We start from the raw sequence: 17,203 nt of genomic DNA, 5'->3' as shown, positions 1-17,203 counted from the left end.
TCACATACTGTCACGTGTACTTCCCACAAAATCTTTCAGAGGTACTCTATGTCCATTTTACAGATGAGAAAATTGAGGACCAGAAAGGTTAGGTAACTTGTTCAGTGCCACATAGCTGGTAAGTGATGGTTCTAGAGTTGCACCTCCCAGACCTTCCTAACTTCACAATGGATGAGCTTTCCACCGTGTCTTGGTATTAGGAGTCTTGACGGATGTGTAGGAATTTACCTGAGTGGAACAAGGGCGTAAGAGCAACAGGGGAAAAACAACAGCATTTGTTATTGGAGATCTGAGACATAAACTAAAATTATGGCTGAGCATGTTTGAGTATCTATAAAGATGAGGTCACATAATTACAGCCATCTGACTGACTTGAATAGGGTCCTGTGCAAATCCCTTTTGCCTGGTTGATTTATAATTCCCAAGAGGCCCAAGTTCTAGGTAACATCTACATTCTCTCCGCCCAGACACACAGTCCTACTCTTTCACAAGTGTTCTTGGAGAAGGGAGCGGTGAGGGAGACAGCGGGGAGATTCTCCAGTGTGTGCTCCGCACAACCTCGCTGTGGATTTGTTTTTCTGAGCCGATCTAATCTTGAAGATAGCTTTTCAAACATTCCCCAGGCAGCAGTCCGAGATGTGAGCCTATGTGTCTCCGGCCCCGTCCTGGGGTTTAAACGGGCTGCACGGATTCTCCAACCGGAAATCATTAGCGCTGGAATCCGCTTTGAGGGCGGCCCAACAAGCTACTATGCCTTTCTCCACTCCTCATCCAAGTTCTACCCTTTCCTCGAGTTTTTGCCCAAATCATACCTCTAGAAGCATTTTTAGCTGGGATCATAGTAGCTTGGTCTAGACTGAAGTTACAAGTGAATTTTAAAAAAAATCGTTCCACTTGAGACCATCCGGAATAAGTTCCATCTAGAACAAGCTCTGTGGCAACATTAACAAGAAAAACACTCCTGTGCCCGGTAGGCACGCAGCGTTTGTTGACTGAACTCAGGAGGGCCGGGAGGGGGGCGGGTCCGGCTTCCACCCCGGCGCGGGAAGGAGGCAGGGCCGCCGAGCGAGGCTGGGCGGACCTTAACCCCCGCGCCCCCAGGGCGTCCCGCCTCCCGCCTCCCGCCCCCGCGGCCAGCTGGTGAAAGCGGCGGGGCGCTTGCGCGGGCGGCCGCCAGGTGGGCAGGTACCTGGGCGGAGCGCGCCGCGGTTGGCTGGCGGCGGCCGCGGGCCCGGCACCCGGAAGACCCGCCGACTCAGCGAGCTCAACAGGCGGCCGAGCGGGGCTGCGTCGTGTGGACCCGTCCCGGGATGGACAAGCTGAAGAAGGTGCTGAGCGGCCAGGACACCGAGGACCGGGGCGGCCTGGCCGAGGTGAGCGTGCCCGGGAACCGGGCGGGACTTCCAGGCTTTCCTGGAAAGCGGCGCCGCGCCCGTGCGTCCTCCCCGCGGCGGGCCCCGCGCTCCCCGCGCCCCTGCCGGTGCCGCGCCGGGCCCTCGGCTCCAGGCGGTCGGCCTGTGAGTGCTCTGTCGCCCGGCGCCCCCTCAGCCCTCCCCGCCCCAGCGGCCCACTCGAGAGGGCGGAGCCGGAGCAGAACCCGGGGAACGCCCGCGGGGGCACGCGTCGTCCCGGACGGTCCCTCCAGCCCCGCCGGCCTTCCCGAGCTCCGGGGCTGAGACGGGCAGGGCGGGCGGGCCCCGAGAGCCTGGCGGAGGGAACCCGCGTCCGGGTAGGTCGCCTGGGCCTGGCGAGGGGCCCGCAGCTTCCCCTGCTCGCTGCCCCCGTACGGCGGGGCTTGGTTGTCGGTGTGACACTCCCACCCGACCTTGGGCACCTGTCGGGGTTGTGACGCGTCTCCACCGCGGAACCGTGAACTCCCGGAGGGCAGGGCTCACTCTTGTTTCTCTGTGCCCCCAGGCCGTCCGTAGACGCTGTAGACACCCAGGACCTCGTGGGACTGCCCGCGCGTGTTTGTGTGACTGTTTCGCTAGAGAGGCTGGGTCGAGCGGGAATCTGGGCGCTCGGGCCCTGTCTTCTAGAGCCATACAGAATGATCATTTCCTGTTTCGAGTGCTTTTTTCGCTCTTGTTTTTGTTTTCCTTTCTGGATGACAGAATAACATTTTACTTTTTGGTGTGTATTGCACGGGCCTCAGTTTCCCCAGCTATAAAGTGAGGGTGTTGAACAAGAGAATACAGCTTCTTTGAACTCTAAACCCACGTTTTCCTTCTAACTTTAATCAGTGTCTCTCGTGGTTTGTTCTCAGCATCTTCTTTCACCCACTTTTGTGGTTGCCGATTTTTTTTCTGCATTTTGTGTGATACTGGTACCCCCTCTGTGAGATTTCAGAACTTGTAAAGCTTACTCTCTTAATCCTCACTTTGAAGAAGCAACATTATAGGAATTGGAATTGAGTATCATAGGGTTTTATTTTTTTGACATTTCAAAACAGCTCTGTGGGTTCCTTTTAATTGGTTGCCTTTATTAGTTGGTCAAAGCTCAGGAGTAATTTCATGCATTTCTTTGTTTTTGATTTCTGGCTTCTGAAGTCAAACCCCAGGCCAGGCCTAAGAATACCCAGGTAGTTGACAAGTCATGTGGATCTAAAAGCATTATGCCCTGTGGACTGTCATCAGGCTTTTACAAGCAGCTAGGGTTCAAGAGGGAGACACTTTATCATCCTGAGGCCTCTTGGGGGGGGGAGTGTTGACAGCGAGATGATGCAGATATTATATATTTAGAAAAAAATCCATGAAGCAGACGCGTAAGAGTGAATGATTAGTGTGGATTGAAGATGTAAACGCTGAGTTTGTTTTTACCTACAGTGGTGCCTGCCTGCGTTGGACGCAGTGAAGGGCTTTAAAATGTTGGTATTGAGTGGTTTCACATTTCCCATGGCTTTGAAGCTGGCAAAGAGAATTGTGTGCTGAAATTTCTGTTTTGTGTGGTAAGTTGGACTACGTGGCCTTATGGGCTTTTCAAATTAAGTTGTCAGAGGTCACCATAAGTGAGTGCTTTTCAAGTTTATATCCTTTTAATGTAAACAATAAAAGCATGGCTAGTTCTGTTTCTCCTACATATGAAACTGGGTATAAAAACTACTTGGCAATGCCTAATCACCAATACCCTCCTGACGAGGTTTTTAATTGATACCTCACCTTCATAAATCCGCCTTCAACCCTTAGTTTTAGTGGGCGTATTTCTTAAAGTATAGGTTTTATTTTTTTCATAGAGGATTCCCGGGATGAGGAAGGGATGAGTGGTACCTGGTTTGAAAGCACAGGTATGAAGCAGTATTCATTTCTCACCTTCTTCTGGTTACCAGCCCTGTTTCCTCCAACAGTTCTTAGCTTTACTTCATTTTGGCAAGCACCTTTCTTCTCTCCACATCCCCAAGTCAAAGGGACCTTTGTTCCTAACTGCCAGTCAGACAGCTTGGGTGCAGATCGCCTGTAAATTCTAGCCAGGGACTATTTTAGCTACTCTGATTTCCAGAAGGTGCCCCAGCAGCCATGAATTTAGAGAGGCCTTTTATATCAACTGAGTTCGTTTTTATAAATTGGCAAAAAGAAGGGCTTAGCCTTCACTGAGTCCAGCTGGTAAAAGAAGTGTGATGACACAGAGTGGGAAGACACAGTGATGAAAGGTTATCTGCACCCCCTCCCCCCATTTTGCCAACTAGGGTGACATTTGGGTGGAAATTCAGCTTGAGAGACTTGTAGAGCCAACACGTCACTCTCCTTTCCGAAGAAAGAAACCAGAACTATGTCCTCTCATCCATGAGTTTGATTTTTACGAGGACTGGGACGTGGACACCATATTTAGTTCTGTAAATGCCAAGGCCAGCTCACACTTGACACTTAACCTTATGGGTTATCCTCTCCACACACACAAAAATAAAAAAAATAAAAAAGGTCGAATCTCTTAAAATACCCCTGTTGATGCCAAGTAGTGCTCAAGCCATGAATCCGGTCCGGTTCTGCTCCGACACTTTTCTCCCCGCGTGTAGCTCACTTCTTTTTTTCTACCTGGCAAAGTAAGTTCTTTGTTTCTTGCGTGAGTAGGAGGAGTGGTGGCTTCTGATTTTATTTTCTTCTTGGTGGGAGGTTGAACATGTTAGTCAGAAGGCTGACCTGATTGTGGGGGCTGCCAGTGCAGCCTGCTAACAGAGCACCACGTGGCTCATTTGGGAGGTGCGCTGTGCCTCAGCACGGAACCAGGTGGTCCATCTGTCAGGTCCTGACACCCTGTGCCCACGGCGTGGTTACCATCCCCGATGGCGCCTTTCTGTGCAGTGTCCTACGGTGCCCTGTGTTTCCGCAAGAACTTTGTTTGTGGTGGGGGATTGCAGTGTTACGAGCCCACTTTAGATATGTGTGAACAGGGATGCCTGGGCGTCTCAGTCGGTTAAGTGTCCGACTCGATTTCGGCTCAGGTCATGGTCTCAGGGTCGTGAGATCAAGCCCGGCGTTGGGCTCTGTGCTGGGTGTGGAGCCTGCTTGGGATTCTCTCCCTCTCCCTCTCTAGAAAAAATAAAAAGTGTGAATAAATGCGGGAGGAGGAAAACCCCTTTTGATAACCTGCCCTTAAGACTGCCTTTCTCCTGAATGGAAATCAAGCCCTCTGTAGCAATGCTGACCATACCTGGGAGAGCCGCTGTTCCTTCTTTCCAGGCGGTCTGGTTTGACTGGAAGTTTGGAGACAGGGCTGAAGACAGGTCCCTGAGCTGGGAGCAGTCAAGGCCGAAGGAGTTGTCAGTCCGGTGTCCCTTGCAGCTTCTGCCACCACCTTCGTTCATCAGGGGGTGGAAATGTTACTGGCAGCTTTCCCCCACTGCGGGAGGGAGACTGTGCTGGCCACACGAGGTGAGCCTGGTGTGAATACACTGGGTTGCCTGGGCAGGAGGCAGGACCTTTGGTCTCAGTGGCAGCTGTCTGTCCCCAGCCTGGAGCAGCTGTGGCTACTTTCATGATGTGGACAGACTAGGAAGGTCTTTGGCGTAAGTTCTGGGCTGTCCTCTTTGACACGGGGGAAAAACCCTTGGGAGCTACTTGCAGGCTCTCCTGTTCTAGCAGAGTTGTCTTGGGAAAAGTTGGCATCCTCGGAGCTTTACTTTTGGGAGGGGTTACTTATGGTAGCGGGGAGTCAGATGAGTAGGGCTGTAGTGAATTACCTAGGATTTGTCTCATGCTTGCGTGACTTGGCTGATGCCAGCACCTCGAAGCACGGCATGAATAGATTCAGCTCAGGGCCCTGACACAGATGAGAGCCTTAGTCCTTCGGCATCTCAGAGATGCCGATAGGAGTAGCTATTGCCCAAGTTGGGCTGGTTGATGTAGGAGACCATGCCCGGTGGATCCAGCCCCCTGAGTGCCGGCCCCCGACCGGCCCCCGTTTCCTGGGTCCCTGCCTGGCGGAGCTCATGGCTTCCTGGTTGTCCTTGTCCGGCCAGGGCTGTGTAAGGGCTTGGGCTACTCTAGGGTCTACTGCCTTGCTGTGCTGTGTGTGAAATGGTTTGTGCTTCAGGTGGAGAGTTTATACCTCTGGGGATGTTCACCTAGAGGCTCGGTAACCTCTTATCTGCTGCCAGAGAGGGGATTTGTGGATGGATAAGGAGCCGGATTCCATGACTCAGGAGGGCTCTTGTAGCTATGAGTGAGTCGGATTCTTGTTCCTGCCTTCCACAGGTCAAACTCACACGCTCAATCTAATTATGTGCTTCCCTTGTTTCTGGTGCTTAAACATGCATATACGTGTATGTAATCCCTTTTTTAAAAATTTCAGGTTGTTGAGGCATCTTCATTAAGCTGGGGTACCAGAATAAAAGGCTTCATTGCATGTTTTGCTACAGGAATTGTCTGCTCACTGCTGGTAAGATGTCCCTCTCCTCCCCTGTCTTTTCCCCACCCTGTCCCTCCTTCCCTCTGTCTTTCCCCTTTTGTCCACCTCCTTTTCTCTTGCTCTTCATGGGATGCATGGATGAGAGAGAGAGGGAGGTGCTGAGGAGGGTGGGGAGGGGACTGGGTGTCTCTGTGCACTCTTGGCTGTAGACTGTTGTAGGAGGGGTCCTCTGTGCAAACGCCCTGTGCTTTATCTTCCAGGGAACTCTTCTGCTCTGGGTGCCCAGGAAGGGACTATACCTCTTTGCAGTGTTTTATACCTTTGGTAACATCGCATCAATTGGGAGGTAACAGGTGTTTTTTTTTTTTTTTTTTTTAATTTAACCATAGCCAATCACTAGATGGGAAAATGGGTGTGGATTGTGCTTGAGGGAGGTGAAGGAGGATGCTTTAATAGTTTTAAGGATTGGTTTCTCACCAAATGTAGTTAAAATATATCATATCCAACTTTATCATATAAAGTTAATGAATGGTAAATGCTAAGAACCCTATGCTAAATTTCCTTTCAAAAAATTTCCTCTTTAAAAATTACTGAAAAGGGGGGCGCCTGGGTGGCTCAGTCGTTAAGCGTCTGCCTTTGGCTCAGGTCTGGTCCCAGGGTCCTGGGATTGAGCCCCGCATCGGGCTCGCTGCTCAGCGGGAGGCCTGCTTCTCCCTCTCCCACTCCCCCTGCTTGTGTTCCCTCTCCCGCTGTGTCTCTCTCTGTCAAATAAATAATAGTCTTTAAAAAAAAAGTTTTAGTATTTTTTTTTAAGATTTTATTTATTGGGGTGCCTGGGTGGCTTAGTGAGTTAAGTGTCTGACTTTGGCTCAGGTCATGATCTTGGGGTCCTGGGATTGAGCCCCATGTCAGGCTCCCCATTCAGCAGGGGAGTCTGCTTCTCTCTCTCCCTCTGCCCCTCCCCCTGCTTGTGTACTCTCTCTCTAAGTAAATAATAAATAACTTATTTATTTGAGAGAGAGAGAGGGCAAGTGAGGAGTGGGTGGGGAGGAGCAGAAGAAGAGGGACAAGCAGACTCTGAGGTGAGTGCAGAGCCCGACATAGGGCTCGATCCCACAATCTTGAGATCATGACCAAAATCAAGAGTTGGACATTTAACTGACTGAGTCACCCACTCCTCCCAGTATTTTTGTATCTTAGTTTATTTTTTTAATTTTTATTTTTTTTAAAGATTTTATTGAGAGAGCGAGAGACAGAGTCAGAGCATGGGGGGAGGGGCAGAGGGAGAGGGAGAAGCAGACTCCCCACTGAGCAGGGAGCCCAGGCGTGTGGGCTCCATCCCAGGACCCTGAGATCATGACCTGAGCTGAAGGCAGATGTTTAACCAGCTGAGCCACCCAGGCGCCCTTATTTTAGTTTATTTTTGAAATCTCCTGGGATAAAGTTACTGTTGAGGTTTTACATATAAGGGAACCGTGGCAGCCCGTTTTGCATGCTGCAGGTACACGGATAGCCCAGATCAAGTGCAGTTCATGCTTCAGCCACACTGTGTGCAGACAGCAACAGTCCTGCTCCCAGCTGGGAGTGCTGGCCTGACTTCGGCCTACATGGCCCCCTGGAACCTGAACTCCGTGACCTTTCCTCTCCCGCCGCCTTCCCTTGTATCTCAGTCAATGGCCTCAGAGTGCTGGGTGTCCAAGCCCCGGCCCCTGTATATTACTCACCATGGCTTGGTGCCCACCCCTTCCTGGCCCCTTCCTCTTTGTCTCTGTGGCTATTGTCCCTGACCATGGGACTCACGTCCTCAGTGACTAAGCCTTGCTCACACCCTGGGCTGGGCTCTGAGCACGCACAGACATTGGGGCCGCGGTGGAGCTCACTGGTCGGCCAGACAGACAGACATGTGAACTGATAATATAATAGGGCATGGAGAAAGAGGTGCTCAGGGAGGGGCAGCTGCCGAGATTTGACCCAGGGAGCCAGGGAGGGCTTTCTAGAGATGGTGATACCTGAGCTGCTCTTAGCTCTGGCTCGTATCACTTCCCAACTGAACTACCACAGGATTCCTCTGCTGGCTTCTCTGTCTCCTTTCGTGTCCCTCCTGGCCATTTTCAGCATTCGGTTACAGCCCTGGCTCACTCTCTAGCAGTACCTCATTTCCGCCACAGGTGCATGCATGCAGGAGAGGCCCAGTTCCATTCCCCAGCCAGGCCGACCTTCTTGCATTTCCCCAAACGTCTTTGTGCCTCTTCTGGGGCTAATTTCTCTGCCTAGAATGCTGCCCCATCTGTATCTCTCCCTTTGTGCCCTACCCCCCTCATTTTGGTGAATTCTTGCTCATTTGTGGGGACTTGGCTCAAAAATCACCACTCCTGTAAATCTTCTCCTCGTTACCTCTCCCCACCCCCACCCAGAACAATGACCTCTTCTTTCATATAGGACTCTGTATGTCCCAAATATATTTTTGTGACAGCACAGATAGCATTTTATTACATTGATTTGTTACAAGTCTCTGAGCCACTTGACAAGGGCTATCTATACGTCTGCCTTACCTGTCCCTAATTGTCCCCAAACTTAGCTCTGTTTTTGGCTGGAAATGTTAACCAAATGATTGAGTACACGACTCTGGCTACCCTTCTAAAAATTTATGAATGCTTATGATAGTAAAATGCTGGCTCTCAGAGATGTCTCATCTCGCCTCTAAAGCCCTCTCAAATACTAACTTTTGGAGCATTTTGCTTTGGGCAGACAGTGTAGGTTTAATGTCGAGTCTATAAATAGAGCATAAATACTGGCGTGTGTTGGTTAGTCTAGAAGAACTATTTAGCAAACCCTAATAGGGTCAACTCTTTATGGCACTGCCTACAGAAGTAATAAAGGGAGCAAATGATTATTTCCAGGATGTGTCTAGGAGTTTATGGCTTTACCTATAATCTGTTACTTTTTTTTAAAGATTTTATTTACTTCTTTGACAGAGGGAGAGAGCACAAGCAGGGGGAGTGGCAGGCAAAGGGAGAGGGAGAAGCAGGGAGCCCGATGGCGTGGGGCTCCATCCCAGGACCCTGAGATCATGACCTGAGCCTAAGGCAGAAGCTTAACCCACTGAGCCACCCGAGCGCCCCTATAATCTGTTATGTTTTTGTATATATGCTGCATTTAATTTTTAAGGCCAGTCTTGGCTCTTGCTTCTTGTTCAGTGTTGGCTAAGAGTGCAGCTATGAATTCAGGTTGAAACTTAATGGTACTTTAAAGAGAGGTAGACACATTTTTTAAATTTCTGTTTGCACCAAACACCCGGTAGCTAATGCTAAAACTCTGGATGTTACAGGGCTACTGTGGGGTGATGCCAGGCACATGGGGCATTTCTGTCAGGAATCTAGAGACATGACAGACCTAACCCTCGGGTTCAGCGTGAGGATCTGCTTGGGTTACTGTCCCTCACAGCCCCCTCTCAAGTTCCATTCACACTGAAAGTGCACAAGGGATGCCTTTCGGAGCTTTGGATCCAGTAGATGTGGGTTTGAATGCTGGCTCTTTAAGTTCCTAGCTGTGTGATTGTGGATAAGTAAATGAACCTTTCTGAGCTTCATTTTCTCGTCTCTGAAATAAATAAGTGTAATAACACCTAACTTACAGAGTTGCTGAGGGATGGAATGAGGTTGAGTATGTCCTATCTGGCATTTAGCAAACACTGAACAAATCATAGATGATACGATCAGTAGAATTATTCTCTGGAGACTATGAAAGAAAGTGAAGCGCTTTACTTTTTCATATCAGCAACCTAAACCTGTCAGGTGTGGTTTCTCTTTTTAAAATGATCTGAGTCTTTGGTTTGTTTGTTTGCATGGGTATATTGTTAAGGAGGCAAGGTAGCACGTCTTAGAGAGAGGGGTCCTCCAACCTGGTGGCTCTGGATGTGGTTCTAGAGTCAGACCTCCATGCACTTACAGCCTGAGGAGCTGGGGAGCCCTGGACAGGTAACGGATCCTTCGGGCTTCGGTTTCTTCCTCTGCAGAGGAAGTATGATGATTCCTGTCATCAGCCCCATGGGTTGATGAAGGATTAGGTGAGAAGGCCCGTAAGCACAGTGGTTGGCAGGTAGCAAGAACTTCTCAGCTGTGAGCTGCCGTTACTGCTGTGACCCCCAAGGGTGAACCTGGGGAGGCGATGGGGAGGCGGCGGGCTGTGCCTGGGGTGGGTCTGGTCTGGCCTGAATGGCTTGTGTGTGTTTGCCTCTCAGCACCGTCTTCCTCATGGGGCCGATGAAGCAGCTGAAGCGAATGTTTGAGCCGACCCGTTTGATTGCAACCATCATGGTGCTGGTAAGGCCTCCCTTTTAGCTGCACTTGTGAAATGGGACTTTTTATTTCTGCTGCATGGAGTTTTTTCCTCTTCAACCTAAAAACCTCTTTTCTTTTTCCTTTCGTCTCGATTTACTCCCGAAGCCTGTAACCACCGAGGAGGCAGCGGGAGAATTCTGCATCTGATCATTATGCCCTTGGTGTTTCAGTTGGTGTTTGGGTTCTGCCAGCGCCACCCCCCCCCCCACAGCGGGCTGCTCAGAGTAGCCACATTGATGTGGATGAGGTCCTCCTGGACACTGGGGAAGCCACACACAGGCAGAGCTTAGAGGGAGTGACTCAGAAACACAGGCTTCGCCCCCTGGAGTGGGCGTCTGGTCTCCTGGAGCAGCTCACTCTTCCCTCCACATTGTCTGACTGCCGTTTTGTTTCCATCCGTCTTTCTGATGCGGGTCTGCTCTCCTCGTGGCCCCTCCTCTCTGTTCCCTGCTTGGACAGCAGTGCCTTCAGCTTGTCCCATTCTCCTCTCCCGTTGGTTCGAATACCCCTTCCTCCTCTGGACTGCTGCCTTCTGTGTGACCGTGAGAATCATTCCAGACCACATGCGCTGGCTTTCAGTTAAAATCACCTTTATTGCAACATTTGGGACTTGATCAGTGTGCTTTTAGTTTTAGTTTTAATTCTGTCCATGTTGTTTGTTCAGATAGGTGCGTTCTCTAAGGCCGTGTCCACGTTTGCTGTTGACTGCATATGCGCTGGCCCAGTGCTGGCCACAGAGGGAGTACTTCGGGCGTGTTTATTGAGTCGTTACGCTATGGAAGGACAGAGAGGACGGGCATGACCTGCAGCTCGAGCGCCATTGTTCTTGGCCAGCCCTGGGATGTAGATGGTCTGGACAGGTCTCTTGTAGAAAGAACTTTGTAAGAAAGGACTCAGGGAACGTGTTAGGTGACACGTAAACACATAACCGACTGCCTGATGTCTTGTGTTACTCTTCGTCCCTGCCTCTGCTCCAGACACAAGTGTTTTTGGCAGGGGTTCAAATACAGAGCTGTGTGTTTGACCAATGTTAGTGTGTTTGAATGAAAAGTTGGATGGGTGAAGGGTGGACCAGGTTTTACTTTCTGGGCAGAGAATTTGGGAAAATTTGGAAGTCAAAGAGGATCCATTTCTTTTTAATCTACCTCTGATCTTATTGGCTGGTTTCATTTCATCGGGATTTTAACTCTTCTGCCAAACATGGGTGCTCACCGTGGGTCCAGCACTTTGAGAGGGAGGACAGCTTTGGTCGCTGTGATCATCACAGAATCTGGTTACTATGTGGGGATAAGTATTGTAAGTTTGCCAAGAATGGCAAAGTCTTAACAGTATTTTTCTCCGTGTTGTCACTGTATTAATTAATGTTTTTCCTCTCTCTCTAGTTGTGTTTTGCACTTACTCTGTGTTCTGCCTTTTGGGTAAGTGTGTATTTTCATTCTCTTGAACCTTTTTGGCTTGTGCCTCTTGTCGCACACACTGGGTGTTAACTGTCCGTTTTTCTTTCAGTGGCATAACAAGGGGCTCGCGCTCATCTTCTGCATTTTGCAATCCTTGGCCCTGACATGGTAAGTGATGTTTTAGTCTCCTCCCACGTCGCTCTCTGACTAATGCAGCTGAAGGAGATAAAATCCCACGGTGTGTGTGTCGTGGGGGGAGGGTAGAAAAACATAGAAACTTTTCAAATTAAGAATTCTCAATGATGCAAGTGAAATCAGACTCCAGAGCCAAAGTCTGTGGACTCAGCCCCGTGTCCAATAGATGGCATCAGTGGTCTTGGGTGGTCGGTGGAGGCTGTTTGCCTGCTGCAGTGTTTTTTCTTTTTTTTTTTTTGCGGGGCTCCTGGTTGATTTTGAGATGTCATAAATGTTATTCAATCACTTCTGTCCGGTAGGAGCAAGGACAGTGAAGTATTATGGAGGCTGGTAGAAAGAGGCTTGTGAGTCAGATAGATGTTGAAGGAAAGCGAGTGGTGAGAAGTGATGAGCTGCATTTGTGATGGGATGGATGATTTAGCCAAAGCACAAAGAGGGAATTGTCAGCAGGAGATGAGGGACAGTGAGTGATGAAACGGAAAACCACGTGGCCGTGGGCAGCACGATCGACAGGTGCCCTGCAGGCTGTTGGCAAGACTAGGGGGTTGTAGCTCAAGAGCCACGCATAGTGAAAGGGGCGCTGGAGACGTCGTTACAGGGGGCCGCGGATGGGGCTGTAGGTTCTGGTCCAACCTCAGAGTGAGAGTGGTACTGGCAGGCATGAAATTGATGGCTTCTGAGATGTTGCTATAGTCCTTCCAGAGTTCATGAAGGGATGAGGTCTGCCTGAACAGTTTCCATAGAGATGTGCTGATCTGCTTCGGAAAAAAAATGTTTTCTCTAGTGCAAAGGAGACAGGACTGAAAGTTCTAAAGCCTCCAAGGATCAACTGTACTCCTGTGTGGTAGAAATGGGGCTTGAGGCTGCAAGCTGAGCACCCATCCCTCCTTTTAGTCGTTTGGGACTTTTGAATAAATATACTTCTCAAATGCTTTTTGGAATTTACTATGTTCACAAGTAAGTGAATTTTGTACATGGGGAACCTAAGAAGAATCATGGGCTGATTTTAATGATACACATGTTTTGGGAGTAGGTACCAAAAGACCTGGTTTGATGGCTTATATTTATATATATATATATATTTTTTTCCCCCCCAGGGGATGAAATTGGTACTCAAATGTACATGCCTTTTTTTTTTTTTTTTTGGCTTACAGACTGAATTTGAAGCCAGTTTTCAGAGGTTTATCATTCATATGGGCTCAAGCAAATGGCAGTGTTCCCTCCAGCCCTGCCTATGTTGTGTTTTTCTCAGGGCTGGTTCTTTAGTGTTGTGGCCTCCTCCCTGCATGGGCCTCCGGTGGGTGAGGGGCCTGAGCCAACTGGGATCACCAAGTTATCTTTGGGCTTGGCTTCTCCAAGAATCATAGCTTGCTTATATTTTTATCCATAGTATAGTTGGTAGTGGGTTTTTTTTTCTTTCTGTTCTCTTTTCTTTTACAATTAATAGGAGCAGAGCAGAAAATTATCCCATTCGGATAGAAGTTCATTTTGTTGAGGATTTGTAAAATATTAGAGGATAGCTGATCTGGGTTTTATTTGGTGTTGTTTTTAGAATAAGGCTCTGTGCCATCCTGATATGTGGGATCTGCTGACCCTGTGAGGCTGAGGTGACAGGGTCACCTCCATATGGGCCTTTTGCCCTTCTCTGGCCACCAATGACACCCCCCCCCAACCTGTACGTGTGGCATGGTGTGTGTGTTCACGTGCATATGCGAGTGTGCATGGGTGTGCGTGTACCCCCTGTGCTGAGGAAGGAGAGGGTCTGGGCCATCATGGCAGGTGCCTCACAGCTTGGGGCCCATTCCTTCCAGTGATTCCCTCCATTTGATTTCGTCTCTTGTTTGTTTTCATTGCAGGTATAGCCTTTCCTTCATACCCTATGCAAGGTAAGACTAACTGTGTTTACGACTGTGACTTCTGTCACTTGGGGATGATGGTGTGTTTGCAAAGGGCCTCTGTTTTGAGTGCTTTCAGAGAACACATATTATTCTATCTTCACTAAAGTTCTTTTAGACAAAGAGGTTAAGTGTCCTATACCTATTTTATAGATTAGTAAGCTGAGGGTCCTCTCTACCCCTCCCCTCCCTGCATTATGGGGTGGTAAGCATTGGCCCAGGACCACCTATTCCAGTGGCATGAACATTCTCCTGTGATACGTAGTGCGTATGTGCATGTAATCACTCTTTGAACTTGTAGCTTTGCGGAGATCTTCTTAAAGGTGAATATCACTCTCGTATCCCTGAGGAGGGGGTGGAGGAATCCAAGCTCATGCTTGTTTTTTTGCAGTGTCTCATCGATGAGAATGTTCCAGAAGAGTTTATGAAGGGAAAGTCAGCAGGGCCAGGACTCGGAGGACCAGGGTTTCCTAATTAGCAGTATGACCTTGGGCAGCTCACTGGACCCCTGTGGCCTGAGAGGACTCAGGGATAAGCAGAGTGGGCTGGGTCAGGTCATCCCCAGAGGCCCTTCCAGCCTCCACACCTCCTTTAATTGGCACTTTCAGGGATGGGCCTCTCAAAACTGGCCATGTGATCTTTGCCTGACTCTGCTCTCAGGCAGTGGTTTAATTTCCATACATCCCTGTCATTACCTGTAGCTAAAAAGCAGCTTTTCTTAAGCTATATTGAGAGGATGAAAAATTGCATGGGAGCTGGGGAGGAAGAAGAGCAGGCTTGCATCTTATGTGCTCAGCCTCAGTGCTGTCAGTGATTTGAAGATGCTGGGGTTGTCAGATGAGAAGTTTGCAAGCTCATCACAAGCTGCGTGGCTTGGGAATAGGTTCTAACAGGAAGTACTCTGCTGACCCAGCCAGTTTGGGGGGATGGTGGCTTGTCTGAGAAGAGTGTGGGTAGAGCTGTCTTGGGCAGCTAGGTTTTTATGTGAAATAAGCCAGAACCTATCATCCCTGAGCATCCAGTGACCTATTTATCAATTTGCCGACAATTTGAATGTATCCTCATGCCGGTACCAGTTCCATAATTTTCAGGGCCCAGTGCAAAACGTAAACGTGGGCTCCTTGTTAAAAAATGATGGAGAATTTCAAGATGGCAGCCTCAGAGCATTAAACCGGAGGCGGAACCCTTGAAATATGGGGCCCCATGAAACTGCACACGTCTCTGACTCATGAAGCCGGGCCTGCTTGGTGCCATTCTTCAGGGCTGCAGACTTGACCTGGACTGGCATTTATAGAGCTGGGCCTTTCCCACAGTGTTCCACAGGAATAGTGGTTACATGGTAGAAAAGGGTTCCAGGGTCAAATAAGTTTGGGAAGGGCTTAAGCAAAATTAGATGGGTTCCTTGTTATGCAGCTTTCTAGGTCCTTTGATATGTGTGTTGTTAGCTGCCATGAGGAATCTTATTTGGTTGTAAAACTCTCTCTTCTGCAAAGCATCTCCTGGGACTACAGTGTAGAGCATATCTTAAGAAATGCTGCTCTAGAATTATCTTACTATTAAAGCACCATGCCCACCCATGCAAATGCATTCATTTACCTCTCCCTCCCTCCGTGACTGCCAGGATCCTTGGCGCGAGTGCAGCTGGGAGCAGAGGAACAGAGTCGGGGTGGGGAGCCCTCGTACTAGCCACACGTGGTGCCTCAGATGGCCGTGCTTGCTTGAATAGGACAGTAATTGATCGAGCACCCACTCTTTCCTTGCATGCTGTGCAGTGACTTCTGAGACAGACCTAACAGCAGGTTAATAAGTACTCGGTCACTACAGAGAGTCCCCTGTGCTTGGGAACTCCTGCAAGCTGTCCCTTAGCAACTTCCTGCTGTTTGGAAGAAATGCCCCAGTGACTACTGGATCTGATGTTTTCAGTGCATCTGGTGATTCTGGTTGACATTAAAGTGCACAGTCCTCTGTTCTTGGTTTCTGATAACCTCTACTTTCTTCTGGTCTTTTCCTTTGGTTATCATGAATAGCTGTCATTTGATACCTACTCTATTCACTGTATTAATTTCTGCAGTTTGTCTTTAGGGTAAGTGGGACATCCCCTTTTACAGATGTGGAGTTTGGAACTCAGTAAGACAAATCACTTGCCCAAAGTAATACCGCTGATGTTGAAGCTGATGTTTGATGCCAGGGAGCTCGACCCCACAGTCTAGGTGCTCTCTGCCCCGCAGGATGCTACTCTGGGTGCCCAGGATATCTGCAGGAGGGTCTTTACCACTTACAGGTGGCTTTGGGGGGTGATGATCTCTCATTGATGTTTGTGTGTTTTCTTCCTAGGGATGCTGTGAAGAAGTGTTTTGCTGCCTGTCTTGCATAGCACATGGTCAGTTGTGCAAGGCTTTGGAAGGCGCTGTGGACGGAAGCTGGTGGACAGTTCTGTAAATACCTTCTAAACCTCTGTCTTACAGACACGTGCCTTTTCTCTTGCAGCAGTGTGTTGCTTGTGATCTGAACATTTGAGGGTTGCTTTTGGAGGCAATGTTGTGGTCCCAAACCCAAATGTCTATAGCACGGTATGAGAGGTGGGTTCTGTATCTCATGGGGTAGATTATTCCTCATGCACCTGTTCCCTCTTTAGATGAAGTGTTGCACTGAAATCTTCTAAATAAAAACCTTGTTCAGCAGCCACAGGTCAGCTTGGGAGTCAGGGCTCTTCTGGGGGTGACAGGCGGCCCCATCAGAGCTGGCAGGGGTATGGCTGTAAGGGACAGGGTTTTGGGGTCTGCGGAGACTTTGTGGACTTGCCCTCAGCATGGAGAACCTTCCCCCGCCTCACCCAGTGTGGACGTGCTTCTGCTCTGGGGTCTGCCCCCCCCACCCCCCCGGCAGCTGCACACAAGCCCGTGGAGAGCCTGCTCGTAGAGTGACCTGGGAAAGGAGCACTTTTTGGGGATATGTGCACGTTGGCTTTATTGTTCTTCTGATTCCACACTTGACGATGGAATGTATCTTCTGACATTCCATGCACTCTTTTTCTCTCGGGGTTTTCTTTCTTTCTCCCCTTCCACGTAGTTTTTCTCATGGCCTCCTGGAACTGGACTGGGGACGAAGCATGTCCCACGTTGTGGGACATGAGGTCAAGGTGCCTTTTGAGATGTCACCGGGGCTGTGTAGCATAGTGGTAGTGGGTGTGGGCTTTGATGGCACACAGGTTTGGGCGTGAGTTGTGGTTCGGTCACATACTGGTGTCAGAACAGACACTTTGCTTTTGCACAAGAGCTGATGGGAGGGAAAAGTCTTGCTGCTTTCCACTCTTTTTTTTTTCCCCATTATTTATTAATGTTGCTTTTAAACTGATTCTGTTTTCCATTCTCCCCTGGAACAGGGCCAGGGTAGAGCGAGTGGGAAGGCAGAGCCCGTTGTGGGGCCCGCGGGAAGGAGGCACGCCTGCCTGGTGACCTTCCAGCAGTGCCAGGGTTTCCAGCGGAGCCCACGCCACAGCACCGGGGGTGGGACGCTGTGGGCGGCAGGGGGCGCG

The 17,203-nt window shown here is 49.5% G+C and overlaps 1 protein-coding gene across 1 annotated transcript; it reads left to right on the top strand.

Annotated features, from left to right (window-relative positions):
- Positions 1 to 1,182: 1,182 nt before the first annotated feature.
- Positions 1,183 to 16,377, top strand: SFT2D2 (SFT2 domain containing 2). The gene is made up of 8 exons (XM_027611155.2): positions 1,183 to 1,373; positions 5,785 to 5,871; positions 6,102 to 6,187; positions 10,082 to 10,163; positions 11,564 to 11,599; positions 11,688 to 11,746; positions 13,630 to 13,659; positions 16,003 to 16,377. Exons 1-8 carry the CDS (start codon positions 1,311 to 1,313, stop codon positions 16,040 to 16,042), a joined length of 483 nt encoding a protein of 160 aa, XP_027466956.1. The 5' UTR covers positions 1,183 to 1,310; the 3' UTR covers positions 16,043 to 16,377.
- Positions 16,378 to 17,203: the final 826 nt, after the last annotated feature.

The sequence above is a fragment of the Zalophus californianus genome, chromosome 10 (assembly GCF_009762305.2).
Source record: "Zalophus californianus isolate mZalCal1 chromosome 10, mZalCal1.pri.v2, whole genome shotgun sequence".
In the NCBI taxonomy this organism is placed as follows: domain Eukaryota; kingdom Metazoa; phylum Chordata; class Mammalia; order Carnivora; family Otariidae; genus Zalophus; species Zalophus californianus.
Note: the sequence above shows the minus strand (reverse complement) of the source record. Positions and strands in the feature narration are given on the sequence as shown.